The sequence below is a fragment of the Python bivittatus genome, unplaced genomic scaffold (genome assembly GCF_059951505.1).
Source record: "Python bivittatus isolate LINGU-HERP-01145 unplaced genomic scaffold, Pbiv_v1 ctg000160_np1212, whole genome shotgun sequence".
Lineage (NCBI taxonomy): Eukaryota > Metazoa > Chordata > Lepidosauria > Squamata > Pythonidae > Python > Python bivittatus.
Window position 1 is genome coordinate 1,194,977 of NW_028277076.1, and position 16,594 is coordinate 1,211,570.

Sequence of the window (16,594 nt, forward strand, 5' to 3'; positions counted from 1 at the left end):
AAGAATAACCCTAAGGAATAATAAGAAGGAATGCTGCCATTAGTGGGGATGATAAAAAAAAAAAAGGAGAGGGAGAGGAAGAAGAGAAGGAGAAGAGGAAGGAGGAGGAGGAGGAGGAGGAAAAGAAAGAAGGAGGAGAAGGAGAAGGAATTAGGATTTTTTGGCAACGTCTGCCCTCTGTAATAGTTGCAGAAATGAAACTAAAAGCAAAGGAAAATGAATCTGGTTGCCATTATGAGAAGGCCGAGGCAGGCTGCATGTTCTAGGCCTGTTGGGAAGAATCGCACAGCACTGGAGCCACCCCGACAGAAGCCATTTTTGGAGCTGAACACATCCAACACGTGCCATAAAAATGGCACAGATGCTAAAGCTCACTGACTTAACAGCCAAAGTGGGATCCTGTGGAGAGAGAGGTATAAAATTGCTAGGATCAAAGAATTATAACCGTCATTTTAAAGTCAAATGAGCCCCGTAAGATAAAAGCTTGAACACGGTTGCGCTTTTAAACAACCGCCAAGCCCCTGAACGTCTGCAACCTCTTGCAGTAGTCAAGCCTGCCAGTTACAGGATTATGGACCGGGGCAGCGAGATCGCACCTATCCCCAAACGGGAAAAGACCGTTGGCAACGCTGGACAGCGAGTCTCCAGAGGCTTCGTCAACCCTTGCTGGAGAGCGTTTCCAGGGACGGCAACAGAAAGAACTCAGCAAAACCCTGCATCCCGGGAGAAAACGTATTCTTGTGGTGTATAAAGACAGCTGAAACTTAAATACAGCAGGTGGGGAGGGATCAGGGTTTCTGGATAAGCCAGGATGATATCTTATCCCTTCGTCTGAATTAGCCAAACTTCTGTCTGGGTTGGTCCACTGTACTGCGGGAAGGGAAGGGAAGGGAAGGGAAGGGAAGGGAAGGGAAGGGAAGGGAAGGGAAGGGAAGGGAAGGGAAGGGAAGGGAAGGGAAGGGAAATTGACCCGGCTCAGAGGACCCCAAGGACTCCACAATGCCATGGCTCCAAAACCGCAGAGTCCTGCTCGTTTCCAAAACAGCTGCCTGGGTCCGAACGCGAGGAAGACCCCCGCCTTTGCTGAAACCCCCGAGCCGGGGGCGCTTCTGGCCACGAGGTGGCACTCGAGGCAAGTACAACGGGCACTTCCTCGACAGGGGAAAAGTTTCGCGTTGCCCGCTGCCTCTTTCTTCCACCGCCAGCATGTGATATGGCTATAAATATTTAAAATGCCACAATATTAAGCAATTAAAATGACTGTTTGTGAGGAAGAATGCTTGAAAGATCTTTTTAACCTTTAGCATTTCACAGGGAAAAAAAGGAAGGAAGAACGCTACAAAATGCACAAAGTTGTATTTACCGAGTGGCCCTTTTGCGTTCACTCGCCTGCAGCCACGAGGTATGAAGGGTGGATCCTGCCCGAGTTTGGGAAAGCAGGAGCCAAAGGCCAGCTGGGCGGGTGGGGAGACGGGCTTTACCTCTCCCCCGGAAAAAAACTCTGAAAGTTGAGCAGATGTACGCACAGGGCCCAATTCTCTTGCACAAGCACTGCCCTCCCCGTCTCAAGGCCCATTCATTCATCGCAACCATGTGGACTCCTGAGCAACTTTCCTCCTTCAACGTCCAGGAGATTTGAAGGGGGGTCCCACCCTTCCCCACCCTTCCCCACCCTTCCCCACCCCACAACCGAAACACCACACAAGGTCCTCTTGCCAGCTGCAAGGCAAATGGAAGGCAACCGTCTGTCTTTCACTTCAGGTCAGCCATTCAGCCTCTGCGCCCGCCACCCCCTTCGACGACTTCTTATTTTATTTATTAAGTCAACTGATATCGCGGCCATCTTGCAACGGCGACGCTGGGTGGCCCGCAGAGGATTCAAAGCCAGGAGAACCGAAAGAACAAATAAGAACAGCAAACCACGGCGTGACCCAAGAGTGGTGCCACGGCACCCAAGGGCAATCGAACCCCAGCCACGGAACCGGAGTCGCATCAAGAAGGGGAAAAAAACCCCCCACAGTGACGGGTCACCCAACCTGCAGGCCCCATGGGCACCCTGAGGGGCACCCTCGTCCCACAGGGTGCCAAGTCACCAGCAGGAGGGCCTGCAGAAGAGAAAGAGGTTGGTTTCTGCCTGCCCCGGACCAGACTGCCGAAGACACGGGCAGCTGGCTGGTGCCCGGAGTCCTTATTTACATGACTGGGAATCCAAGCTACAGCAGGGATTTGAAAAGGACGATGCTCACACCTGACGTTTTATTTTTAATGAGCCGTATAGAAACACACACACATCCGCGCACGCACACACACACACCTGCTCTTCTCCTCAGTGTCAAGAGATCTATCCTGCGGTATCCTGGAAAAAAACTAACCCCCCCACATCCTGCTGATTCAACAGCATTTTATTCTAGCAATTAAGAGGCGGCGAGAGCCACGTACCCTCCCCGGAGAGGGCCAGGCAGTGGCTTCGCCCTCTTTGGTTTCCAAAGCGTGCAAATGATGCGCTGGGTGCCAACGCAGGGTCACAGGCGGACCCCGGTTCTCGGTCTGTTCCCTTAGACACAGGCGAAGGGACAGACCTCCTGAGACAGTCAGGTTGACTTCTTGGTCCTCCAACTGCACGGGGGGGTGTGGGGGAGCCTTCAGACACTACCCTCAGCCAAAGTGATTCTCTGCTCTCTTGTGCACATGCTGCTGGCTGGGGCCACTTGTTAACGTTCATTAAGCCCAGCCTGGGAAGCGTGGCCTTCCCCATCTCTCCCCCCCTCGAGAGGTTCTTTGGGAGATCTATCACTGCCCATTGCATTGCGTTCTCCCCCCCCGTGCCTCGCCCACCCCCCAGTGGGGCCAAACATGGGTGCTATGTTAACATACACAGTTGCATTTCTTTGTCTGCACACATGTGCACTTGAGGCCGTGCCAATGTCACCACAGCGACCCCAAGCAGCTGAACGCGCACATTACAAGGCCGACGGCAGAAAAGAACGCCACGGCATTTCAGCAAACGCCCGATACTTACAGGCTCAATCTTCAGGGCATTTCGGTAGCTCCCGAAAAAGGCGGCTTGGGCTTTCAAGAACGCTCGTGCAACACCATCTCCTGTGGTCATGGAGACCTTCTTCAACCTGTTCTTCAGCGCAGAGATCTGGGAGATGAACAAGAGGGAGAAGTTTCCATCTGGAAGGTCCTCAAAGGACATCGTGCCCTGGAGCATGGGTTATGGGGTTTTGTTGCAAGGATTGAGGGGAAGAACAGGGAAGAGGGCCACACCATTTTGCCCTAGTTGGGAATTCTCGAAGCTCAAATCCTATCACATCTGTAGGCCATCGGGATGAGGAACGCTGGTACAGGCTGGATCAGGAGAGATGCATACGGTATTGGCTTTCAACTCTAAACATGTTTACTCAGGAGCAGGTCCTGCTGAACTGCCTGGGATCCACCAATGAGCAACACACTTCGGACTGCACTTTTAAGGCAGACAAGGAAGAACAGCTTTGGGTTTACCCTTCCATATATTTAACTCCTTCCAGTTCTTTTTACATTTTGTCTATTTCACGTTTTCTTCTAGATATGCCAACTCCCCGGGAAGGAAGGAAAACCACGTTTGGGGCAAAGAAAGGATTACTTTTAAGAAAGCAAATGGCCCGTGGCAGACCAGAAAGCGTTTTGGCAATTCTCTCTTCACTGACCTTCGCAGCAGGGCCAAAGCCGAGGCGTGGAAATGGCCCCACACCAACTGCATGGAAGCTGGAGCAGATACAGCTTGACAGAGCCTCCACGTCTCTGTCTTCCCAAAAGGGAAACGTGCCCCCAATGAACCCTTTCCTTTACAGCAGCAGCAAGCAAAGCAGGATGGAGTTTAGTAATGACTTCACAGGACACTTTTCCAACGCTATTCCTCCTCTTGCCTCATTAGAGCAGACGGGTTAACTTGCCACACCCCAGAGGCCAACAGCGCCCACCTGTCAACAGGTGCCACCCCTCATTCCTCCGCATCCTCAAGGCTTCTCAGAAGCTCTTGGCATCTGTGCGTCAGATTATGTCCCACCTGACCTTCACTGCTCCTTCCCTTTCATCCTGGAGGTGTTTAATTGCCTCTGATTCACAGAGCTGCGCTTCAGGTGGACACGGCTCTGACGGCCTTATCATCATCTACGCAAAAGAACACTCCGTGACAGGAACTGAGCAAATCTCAGCTCACACGTTATCCTACTTGGGCAAATTCTCAAAAATGAACACAAGGATCCAGGTTCTAAGGGTGTGCCTCAGGTCTTCTCGACCAGCGTTCCTCAACCTTGGCAACTTTAAGATGTCTGGACTTCAACTCCCAGAATTCCCCAGGCAGGGAATTCTGGGAGTTGAAGTCCAGACATCTTAAAGTTGCCAAGGTTGAGGAACGCTGGTCTAGATATTGCCATATCCTGCAGTCTAAGACTAGTATATCACAATATCTTTTCTATTCCACCTTCATACACCTAGACATGGTAGCTAAACACCATTTCTCTTCTCTTTTATGGGGTCTCATCCTTCTTTTCCGTGAAATGCACCGTGCACGCACTCTAATGCAACATGCTTGAGCTGCACAAGTTCCCATTGTGCTGGTTAACGACCGCCATAAAGTTTTTCAGCTTCAGTGCAAGTTCCCAGAATGAGGAAGGCAGGGGAAAATGCTACGACCACCGGAAGCAGACGACTCCCCCAGCACTAAAGGAATAAACGAAAAGACCCAAGAAGCAAGGCCAGAAAAAAATCCCATTAAAAAAACCAACCAACCAAGTTATGGTTTAAGGAAAAAAGGAGGCATGGAATGACATCTCAAGAAATCTGAGACTTAACTCCGTAATATATTTTTGAGTATCTCCCCAAATGTTGCTATCTCTTCCTCACAGGTGGGAAACCTGCCTATTTTGGGGAACATCCCTTCCTATTTCCTTTTATCTGCAAGTTATTTCCAGCTCAGGAGGTAAAGATCGAGGACAGAAAGATGCAGGAGACATAATAAGGCCAGGGAAGAAACTGTAACAGTCTCGCAGAGAAAACACCCAAGTCTTAGCACCCAGGTTATTAAAATTAAAGTGGTTTTACAGATGAACAGAATGCCAAGAGAGACGAGGAGATTGCACAGACAGATGAAGGATTTGGGATAACTTTCTCTGGCTGTGCAAGAAGAGGGTTTTTTGGTTTTTTTTTAAAGGGAGGGAATTACTGCTGGTCCTGGACTTTAAAAACTTCTCTCTTGGGCAGAAGCAGGATTTCCCCCTAAATCTTACTTTTCTTTCCTCTTCTACCTCGGACATTCCCATCCAAAGGACCTTAAGATATTCTTTGTTTCTACGAGGACGCCTCCATCAGGTATGAGTGGGACACCATATCCTCAGCAAAGCAACTTTTTGCCAATTGCTTCCCTCTCGTATCGGGGTGCACTGCAAGGATCACTTGGAAAGCCCCCCACAGACCAAGATAAGGATAAAGACCGTTTGGACCATCCTACATGTGCACGGTGGTGCCTTGGACGTCATGGCTTTGCAACGGACAAGAGCATGATCTGCTCCATGGTCCCTTGCCGCTGTTTGACACGGAAGAGGCCTGAAATGAGCTTCTGGGCTGAAATTAAGCTTTTTATCCTGAGAATAGAGCAAGTGTCAAAAGCACCCTGGTTCTACACTCTTGGGAAAAGCTGCCCACCAATGAACACGATCAGCGGCTTTGCCTGGAAGATGGCAGGGTCCCCCACGCCCCCCACCCCCAACTCGGACGAAAGCCTCCCTGGGAAGGACAGCGTCTTCCCAGAGCAGTCACAGAAACACACAGCCAATCCTGGGAGTGTTTTTAAAGAACATTTTTATACTCTTGGCAGCTCAGGATAAAGGTCGGATTTAAACTATCACCATGTTTCGAAATGCAATCTGTGCAGTGCAGCATAATGAAATGGTTCAGTAAAGGTGCGAGAGGAAATTCTTTTAATTAGATCCATGGCTTTTGAGTTGTCAACATGAATAAAAGCAAGGGAAAAACACATAATTTGCAAAACACGGCATCAGAAAAAGGGGGGGGGGAGTCTCCTTCAAGGCAAGCAACTTTTTAAAAAGGTGGCCGAACACCACCCGAATAAAAATTACAAACTTCATGCTCAGGTGCCCCACTCAACCAATTTAAAGGCCACGAGGGATGGGCCAAAGTAACTATCTTTTACGGTTTCCTCCTCCGAAGAACACGCAAATCAGCGAGAAGAGAAGCGATGCTTCACAAGGCAGAATGAAACCATCACAAGCCAATTAGCTTTTTCGCAAGACGTGATCGCCGAACATTGGGATGTGCTGAAATAATGCTGTCTTGAAGGGGCTGGTGGCTTTGACATAGTTCTACCAATAAAGCTCTGCCTTGGTGAACCTCTTGTCATAATCTTCTCCAAAAAGGGCAACCGCGGTAGGTTCGGAGTGACAGACGCTGTCCACTCAAGCTGGATTCCCCTTGAGAATTAGTACAAGCCTTTATCAATGCATGGAAGAAACAGCCAAGAAGATTTCCCATGCAGATAAAAAGCTGTTGGGCTGCCAAGAAGGATGGGGACTTTTTTCTAGAGACACCCCAACTGTGGGATTCCCTCCAAAGTAGAAGAGGAGATTTGAAGGGACAGTCCTAACTCCACCAAGTCTGGCAAAGTCTACTTTATTAACTTGAAGAAGCGGGCCACTGTTTTATTCTCCCGAGCTCTTAATGGGTGCCATTTTAATTTCACCCTTGGTGTTTGCTCTTTGATTGCTAAAAACTCTGGGTGGGTCTTGGTTTTTTGTTTTGTTTTTTTAAAAACCTGCTGATTTGTTCTATTTTACTGACATCTCTGCAGTACTTGCCGGCTTTAATTTTTGCTAGCTAGCGTTCACATGCTATTTCTGAAAGGAGGGGTGAAAATAATTTAACTGTCAAGGGTTCAGGAGCCCAGGACAAGCCCTTGTCTCATCAGATCCTGGGAAGTCACTTTTACAACCCCAACTCATGGATGTTCACAGGCACGGGGTGTGAGCCCTGCCAAGTGCATCTTGTACATGCTAGAAATTAAGGAAGTATTCGACGTTTCTATTAGTAGACTGCAAATTTAGTCTTAAGAGAGATTTGCTCCGATGGCAGTTTTTGCTAGGCATACATTTCCATGGACCTTAAGGGTGGGCATAGGTTCACCAAACACTGCTGTTCCCCAAATGTTAGCATAAACAACCCCCCATTTAAATAAATTTCCCAGTCATTCTGACCGGTTCTATTTCCAGTTTTTATTTTCAGAGGCACGCAACCCTGTTACTCAATGTGTAGCTAAATTTTGCGGTCCTACGCCAAATGGGCAGCCAGCAGATTGACGCATCCAGTTAATGTTAGGATTTGCAATTACCCATGTAGGTGTAACCTGTTCTATATTACTCAGTTTTATTACGTGCTGGTCATTGACTGCAATGAAGATTTTGTTTTCCTGCTGCTGCTCTTCTCCCCGCAACTCCCCCAGGGGAGAACGTAACATGGAAGATTGGCTTTCAACATCGTCCTGCAGCCAGGAACGACGTGATCCATGCAGAGCTCCAAACGCACGAAGCATGAAAGGACTCGACAGAAACTTGTCATAGCAAAAAGCACAGAATGCTCTCCGGTGGTCAAAGCCATAATGGGGAGCAGAGGAAAGAGTTTTGTGATCCAGATACCTGAGGATAAGATCTGTGTTGGAAGACATTAATTACTGGAAGTAATAGCTGGGGTGGGGGGAGAGGAAAACTACATCATACAGATTTTTGTTGCAGGAAAACTTGCTGATTGACTGCTGGCAGACTCACCTACGATGCTCCAATCATACTTTTAAACAGATTATTAGTAGTAGTATTAGAACTGTTGTTGTTTACTACTGTACTGCTATTATGTTGAAGGAAGAGGAGAAAGAGCGTTGCTTTTAAGCAGACCTGTCACTCTCTTTTGTTATGAAAGGAAATAATGAATGGAGGAAAGTCTCTTAAAGTGTGTAATATTCCAAAGGCTTCTCTGTTTGGCAATGCCTCTTCTGACGTAGGCACAATGGCTCCTTTCAGGAGAACCCATACATTCAAATTTTATACTTGATAATTGACAAATGCTACCCTTACAGGTTCTATGAACTTTACAAGAGTGTTCATTGTTCAAGGCTGAAGAGAATCAGAAGCCTGAACCGGAGAAATAAGAAAGAGGTTCATGAACCAAAAGGCCAAGGAGCCATCTTGGTGTCAACCCTGGTGTCTCCTGAAGCACCTATGGTTGCTCTGCAGGTATTGCAGACATACCCAGCACACAGCAGTGACCACAAGTAAGGTTTTCAGATCCTTGTTCATCCTCAAACATCATTTGGTTGCTCTGGAGGAAAGTCACTATCTTGGCTTATTCCACTGACGTTTGGAGGATAACATTGGACAAAACTCTCAAGCAACAACTAGTTGCTTATGGGTTGAAATGCAGGATCTAGAAGATGGATCAATTCAGAGCATTCTGAGTTCCATAACTCACCCCAACCTTAACTCTAGCCAGGACTGAATCTTTTCAAGCCTCAGTTCTAGAAGCATCAAATCTTAAGGTGCTTCCTCAAAAAGACTATCTCAAATCCCTCTATGCCCAAGACTCTGAGCAGACCCTTTCCCTTCTGGATGATTTTTTAGGATGACCAGTGGAAAATCCTTTGAGTATAAGAGAAAAAGAAGCAAGAAGAAATCTAATTATACTCACCACATCATTTGGAAGGCTCTGCAGATCATCAAAAGGTGTTTCCAGTGTGTTAGTGTCCACATTAAGGATGACCACATCTTCCAGAGAAATATTTCTAACTTTCTGAAAATGATATGGGGAGGAGCAAAAAATTACTGCTTATCCCCAAAACACAGACTTCCCATACATGTTGTCCAGTTGTTGCCAGGATTGGATTGCCTCAAACTTTCCTCACCTCATTGTACTTTCTCACCCCAAATATATGAAGAATCCTTCAAACCACCTGACCTGGGGATTATCAGCTTAATGTTCAGTTAGATACATTTTTTAAGATTCTGAACAAGCAACCAAGTGGTTTCCCTTTCTTCTAGTCATGTTAGGCTAGATATGTCCTCAAAAGGGCTTTGTTCTCTCTCCTTGCTGGATGGCAAATTCATGACGACTTCTCAATCTGCCACAGAAGTTTAACACTCAATGTTGCACCTAGAATTAGGACCTCAAGTGCTATTAGGGTAGGCTTAAAATGGGTCCTTACTTGTGAATAATCAACAGGTTAAATTTAACAGACTAAAATAATAATCTTGGCTCTTAAATTGTTATCAAAAAGTTCAGAGAAGTGTTCCCAGCAGAGAAGACCCAGCATGTAATCTGAGTTGTCAAATTCTATGCCATTTGGAGGGTAATAGCAGATCTGAAATAAACCGATTGCTCTTCGCTCAAGAATTTCTTCCAGAGAGCAGGACTCCAGACTTACTTTATTCATGACTAGATTTAAATAAATGTTCACTGAGTCTCTCTCAAAGTAGGTAATGGTACTTAAATTGACACCAGTAATATAGCTTTCTCTGACAAAGTGATAAAACATGTCGTTGGCCCTCAGGGGCCTCAGTGAGAACGTGACCTCTTTGTCTAAAAAGTGGCACCTTCAATTAATCAACCCAACCTGAGTTCATCGATTGTCCCGAGTCTGTGATCCTTTTTATCCCACAGAGGGACAGTTTCCATCTTGAGCAGTTATGCCAAACATCTTGACAATTAAGCGTTTCTGCAAAACTCCTTTGATGAGTGCATCAGTCTCCATATGAAGCTGCACGATCTGGAAAATGTTCCAAGCAGGTTATGGAAACCTGCAGGCCACCGGAAAGTTGCAAACAGCAGCATATTAATTTGGTAGTTCAGGAGGGGATGCAGACCGGATATCTCCTTTTACGATTCCGTAGCCCAGTGCAGGAGGAAAGCTTTAATTAAAATCACCCTCTGATTTACAATCTGAAATAGCTACTCCGCAGACCAGTATGGTTAAGCTCCACATGTCCTTTGACTCTGAACCCTTTGATCCATGCGCAAGTGGCCTCTGTCTTCCGCCCGCCCACCCCCACTCCTCTCATGCGTCTTCCACCAGCCAACCAATTTTAATATGTAGAAGGTACCATTATTTGCAGATGATCCCCCAAATCCTTATTGGTGGCTAACAAAGAGACACACTTCCTTTAAGTTGATCTAAAGTCATGAATGGCACTGAAGGACATCTTAGAAACTGCCTCCTCCAAGATTACAGCCTTGGTCTATAGACTCTATAAGCTGTCAGCAAACTCCAAGGAGAAGTGTTTTCAGCTGAAGCACTGAAGATGAAATCTTAGCCATTTTTTCACACAACGTATCAGGTGTGGACAATTGAAAAATGTTTGAAAATTGGGGGCACTGCTGTTGCAACCTTCTAGAGTTCAGTTCTGATCCATGAAAAATGTCTCTGATTCTGAAGGTGTTGGTTGATAACCCCAAAGAACTTAGGCCGTACATATCGGCCTTCTCCAAAATGGTAACCCAGATGTGTAGGAACGGCATCTCCTGCTAATTCTGGAGGCCGTATTCTCAACACATCTGGAGGATGTGCACTGCTGATCTATGTGAGCCCGTGCTTGTCCACAAGGACAAGAACATCCTTTCTAGATGTTCTCAACCTGAATATCTTCTAAAGCAGTGACAGTCAAAAACATCACAGTGCCACAAATGCTCTAAAAGAATGTTTGTTGCTCAGCCCTGGAGATTCATACCACAACCGGCTGTTAGTTGGTCTCTCACTTAGGTCTGAATCCTCCATCAGAAGTTCAACAGGTCCTCAGTTATGGGAAGCCAAGTGGGAATCTACTGAAAGGTCTTCTGAGGTCCAAGGTCAAGATAACGATAAGATTTCCATCAATAAGGATGCCAAGCAAAATCTTTATTTCTTGAGGCCAACAAAGAACAACGCTGAACGGTTCCAAATGCGACCGGTCTGAACGTAAGACAGATTTTGGTTTTGGCCATGAAAACTGCGAAGCGGGAGGATCAGGGGGACATGGTCTGATTATCTTATCTGCTGGCAATTTATCAGAGCTTATCCCTCTCCTTCCTGAATATGAATGGCTAGTGCTGTAAAAAGTCTTCCATTATTCATGCGACAGAACCCAGTCTGGCTTGTACAGCGGCTTATAAACTTTCTCGCTCCTTTGAAGTTGCTTTAAGGATGGCTAAATAGAAATCTTACACTGAATGAGTGATGAAGTGATGATAGAAAACTTGGGAAGAAGGGAATCGCCAAAAGTTCTGCGGATTCCGCTTTGGGGAAACAGAGGTGGGTTTCTAAATCAGAAACAGGCTTTTGGATCCCCCCCCCAAAAAAGAGATCACTTGATCTCAGAGAAGAGCTTTCCAGTCATAGCAAATTAGACCAAACAAGCTATGTTTGATGTTTTAACTCTCAAGGAGCCCTCGGTCTATCACAGGCAAACCACTACATTTTGCTGCAGCCTCGTACAATTTCTGGTGTCTTTTTTCCCTCCCCAAATAGCTGAAATTGTTTACAGCTTAAAAGGGAAAAGGAACTTTGCACACAGCTTAGGGGTGCGGGAGAGTTACTGAAGGAGTTTCTGCCAGGGATCTTTGAACCAAATGGCTTGTTTGAGAGGGAAAGTTGATGGCTAATGCAACCCCGTTTCCAGGCTGGACCTGCCAAAGGGACTTACCTCTATCAGGCTTAAATGAACTCCTATGAGGTAGGGCATCGGAGCGCTGGGAGGAAATAAGAAAAAAGGTGGTTGAATTTGGTGAAGACAGAAATGAGAGTATTAGAAGCTGGAAGTCAGGTTGACCAAGAGGACTGATCTAGAAGCAGGCGCGGCAGAAGCCCCTTGTTTCCCAGAGCCTGCAGTTAAATATGGATAAACCAATGGAGCCAGGTCCCTGAAGGTTTTTAAGAGTTGAAGAAGAGCTGTGGTTCTATATCAAATTTGATTTTTAGCATTCTTTGAAGGGTGTTATGTATGTCTTTAGGGGTTTTTTGCATGTCCACCACATCGGTTCCTTCTGTCTCGTGGCATTTCCAGCATTTATGGCTGCATGATTTGTCTATTTTGGCAATTACTGGTGGAGCTGTATGCCAGCTATACCAGTTTTCTCTTAAATTATGAGTTGGGAATCAAGAGCAGACAAAAGGTGCTGCAGAAACAGGTTCTCGGGGGCTTAAGCTCTTGGAAAGCAACTGCTTCGTGTTTGGTAGCATATGGACTTATAAAACCATGTTAATGCCAAATCAAACTGTCCCCCAACCCAGAAACCAGTCTGACGATGTCCCCCAAATCAATAAAGTAAAACTCAATTCTAGACATCAATGGCGCATAGCAGATAAAATCCAGATTCAGGGTTTCACATATATTGCCTGGAAGGTGAAAGATATAGACGGAAACCATGTTAAAATCCCATCTCTTCCTCCACTCCAAACTTTTTGTGCAACCAGCAATAAAAAAAAACTGGGGAGCAGGATCCAGCAGGAGGGTCCATAGTGCAAATCTCGTGCAAGCAAAGCACGTCGCCTGCCCCATCTTCCCCCTAGGCCTTGCCCCATGTCTCTTCCTACCCCAACCATGAGAGTTCATCTAACCAAATAGCGAACACATGCAAGAAAGACAGACTTGGGTTGGCTCTGCAAATGTTTGGAGCGGTTGCTCCCTTTGAGGTTAGCTTCTTCAGGACCTGCAGATAAGATCTCAGCCTGGTAAAATACTTTGCACCAGGAAATTTCACCCATTATCAGAGGAATTCGGCGAGGAGGAGAACCGCTAACTAAGGCTGGAGAAGTGCTTTGAGGAAAGGAAGCCCAAGCTCCCCTTTGCAAAGAGCGAGGCAGAATCTCTTTCTTTCTGTTGGGTTGCATCTGCCCGCACCCTCTCCCCAACATTTTAATGATCAGAACTAGACGGCACCTTTAAGTGCACTGCGTCTCAGGTATAAAGCCACGCCAGATCAATGGGGACTGAGAGCTGTAAGCCATTTGTTTAGCTGCACAAAACTTCAGGCTCCTTGGAGCAAGCCGCTGACTAGGACATCGGCCTTCCTCCAGGAGCCACTGTGGACGTGTTCCTAATTAAGTAGATTCGGCAAAACGACAGCTTCGGTGTCAAGAATACAAGGTCTAAAACTCGGCAGGAAGTCTTAAGGCTGCAAATGTCTCGTCTCGTGAACCGTGGCAAGCATGATGAAAAAGAGCAGGAAGGGCTCACGGTTGCATAAAACCTGCCCTTTGCTGCGGCGTCCAGAAGAACAGCCTGTCATAAAGAGGCGGGGGAAAGTCAGAAGAACTGTAAAACTTAATTAACTGCTTTGTGTTGATCCGTCAGTCTTCTCAATTAATCAAGGAGCGCAATTGGGGACCACGAAATATTTAATAGGGATGTCAGAATCAAAAGCATCTAAAATATTGCAAAACACCCAAGGGCGCGGAGGGATGGGGGAAGAACTGAATCCCAATCCCCAACCCAGATTTTCTAGTGACAGGAAGAGGGAATATCGCAGTTGTGGAAGGCATATGCTCCTAGCATCAGTCCGGCTCCCAGCCTCACACCCTGGCAGGTTCAGGATGACACGAGCTCTCGTGCAGCAGCTCTCGAATCCTGCAGCGCTCTTCCCGTTAACCTGCACTTAGCCCCGTCAGTTGTTCTGGCATTCAAGATCCTGAGGATCCTTCTCTGTTGACCATCTTTGCTTTTATAGATTTGTTATTTGGGTTTTAATCGGGGGGTGTTTATATTTTTATTGCTTTTATTGTCTTGGTTTTTAATTGTAAGCCACCCAGAGTCACCCTCTGGGGGAGATGGGCGGCATATAAATTTAATAATACATACATACATACATATACATAAATCTTGCTTTTCTTGAAGTCAGCCCAACCCAGCCTGGGGCCAGATGAAGTTGGAAGGCATCGGGGTTGGGGAAACCTGACATCAATGACTGTGGTCCTGGCTTACAAGTTTTGGCTGAAGCTCCATGGTTTGCTTTGAGGGGCCACTGATCATCAACCATGGCTCTCTCCAACCCAGAAAAAAAGGAAGAGTTTGAGGCGAGAGAGTGAAGGAGCCTAGACTCAGAAACATTGGTTTGGCACTCCGTCCAAATGCCAAACAAGAGAGAGGGCAAACTTTTCTCAAGTCTCAAAATATAAGCATCCGGGAAACATTTGTGGGTCTGCGCTGTGTTTTCCTGGTGATCTAATGTCTCAAATTATCCCAAGAGTATCCAGTGACCATTAAGAAATATCACCAGGAGCTTCCAAAACTGGAGGGGTGAAAAACAGCAGAAGTCTAGTTGGAAAACAATCACAAATTTTTCCTCTTTGCCATCTGCTTCCTGTCTGGTGCTTCACTATCTACTGTATCACAGCTGCAAGACCCCCCCCCCAATACCCACTCAATGTTTACATTTCAAACTCAAAGGCAAATTAAAAAAAACAAAACATGATCCCCAATCTCTTTCCCTTCAGCCCCCCTCCCCAAAATCTCAGCCAGATGAAAGCAGAAGGGAGCCCCACTGAAGGACGTTCTGGGGCCCAAAAGGCCTTTCCAGAGTTCACCCACTGTTTCAAAAATGGAGGCAGCTATTTGGGGGGAAGGGGGATGTATTTACAGCACACAAATTAGGGCTAAATTGATTTATCCGGGCGAGTATCGTGTATGATGGCTGTTCTAATTAAAGTTCACATCAGCCTACCGTAATCAGCTACGTTGGCAAAAGTGCAATTGGACTCTTCCCGCTAATTATGGGGTAGCCTTTTGGCATTGTTCTGAACTGCATTTCTAAACTGATCTGCCCGTTTTGATTCTTCCCCCTCCCTCCCTGGGGTCTCCCCCTCTTCTGGAGGAAGCTCATCCCGGAGGAAAATTCTAGGGCTGGTCCTTGTGCCCCTGGAGAAGAGTCTCCCTGCCTGCTAAAAAACTGGCCAGCTTCTTCCAAGGCCCCTTCCGACCCTGCAGAGCCCCCTCTGCGTGGCAGGGACTCGACCCAGCAGCCTCTTGCAATGAATACCCGAAGACTCGGCTCTCGGGAGCCGCTTCCCTCCCCGCGTTCATTATGAAAGCGCGAGGGCATCCTATTAGACAGGGAAAGGCCCACGCTGGTCTTGCAAATGACTGGGAACCAGCCTTTTCTGGTTGCAAAGCGAGACGTTTTTTTCCTGTCTCTCCAACCGGGGAAGGTACTTAGCCTTTAAATCATCTGCCAAGGAACAAAACGCCTTGAAATTTACATGTTTCAAGCAAGTTCTGACACTTCACTTCGAATGCTAGTTAGATCCCTGCTGCTTCCTTGCGCTGAAGACCCCGGAGATCCGTTCTCATCCCCCAGTGCTGTTTTCCCCCTTTTTAAACTCAAAAGCTGGGGAATGGATTATCTACCCGATGCCAGTTTCGGGGCCTTTGAGGATAATGATGGAAGCAACTTTGAAGAGCAAGACAGCAAGGTGTTCTCCTGCAAGGATGAGTTTTCTGATGGTGCCGCCAAGGCCTCCTCCCTCCCCGTATTTTGTTTAAAAGGACCCCAAAGATATGTCCAACTAGGGGTCACAGGGAAGGAACAGAGAGCACGTGCTTATGGAGCTGTGGTGACAGCATCAGACCAGCTCCAGGCCCCCTCAGCCCCAGAAGCTCAACAGGTCCTTCTCTCTCAGCCAGGTGAATAAGACTGGAATTCTTCCAGCCTAGGTCATAAAGTAAGGGTAAGGAAAAGAGCAAAGCAACACTTCTTGGTTTGCAGAGAGCAACTAACGAAAAAATACTTTGTCCTCTCAAAGCCAACACACACACACGCTCTCTCACACAGACCCTATAGAATTAAATCTATTTATTTAAAAAAAACTCTCCAGAAGGCCAAAAGCATGCTTTCGAATCACAGACATGAATGACCTCTAGACCCGCTGTTGAGTATGTACACATGCAAGTTTGATAAGAGACCTTTTAAAGAAAACTAACATGGGTCTTGAAGTCATTGGAGCCCCTAAGACCCTCAGGCAGATCCCCAAGAAAAGGCAAACATTCTTACCTGCAATAGTCTAAGAGGTGCGGAGGCAGAACAGGGATGTAGACGTGTTGCCAAAACATTGGGTAGAGCAAAGCAGCCGAACCGTGGACACAGGCAGTTAACTGAAAGCATAAAAATGCCAAAGATCAGCTCACCTGGGCATAACGGGCTTCCACCCCACGACTATCCCAACAGGATTCCCCAGCTTGGGGACCTCCAGATGGAGAATGGGAGCTGAAGTCCAGCCCATCTGGGAAAGGCGGTTTTTCGGAATGGGGACGGACCATCGTGGGCGATACAAAGCCCACAGACTATTAAACCATCTTACAAGCTTTGCTACATAAAGTAAAAGGCAGGGGGTAAGTGAAGACAGACCACAGCAAAGCCATCTTTGGAAGGAGTTCCACCATGAAGCCCGAGGAGACCCACCAACCACCTCTGTGGTTGAGTTTGCTCACAATCCCAACTCTTTCACTAGTTAAGAGTTACTTCCTACGGGATGTTTGGTGCAGCAGTAGGAGGGCCAAATTTGGTATGTTAGAAAGAGCTTGGTCAGAGG

The 16,594-nt window shown here is 46.9% G+C and overlaps 1 protein-coding gene across 7 annotated transcripts in view; it reads right to left on the minus strand.

The window, feature by feature from the left end:
* The window catches only part of DENND1A (DENN domain containing 1A), a 144,830-nt gene that overhangs the window by 40,826 nt on the left and 87,410 nt on the right, over positions 1-16,594 (minus strand). For all 7 annotated transcript variants that reach the window (XM_088146868.1, XM_088146866.1, XM_088146871.1 and 4 more), the window contains exons 10-13: positions 16,057-16,157; positions 11,715-11,760; positions 8,731-8,832; positions 3,020-3,145 (exon numbers count right to left, since the gene is read on the minus strand). In XM_088146868.1, coding sequence (XP_088002994.1) covers positions 3,020-3,145; positions 8,731-8,832; positions 11,715-11,760; positions 16,057-16,157 — 375 coding nt within the window. The remainder of the gene's footprint in view (positions 1-3,019; positions 3,146-8,730; positions 8,833-11,714; positions 11,761-16,056; positions 16,158-16,594) is intronic.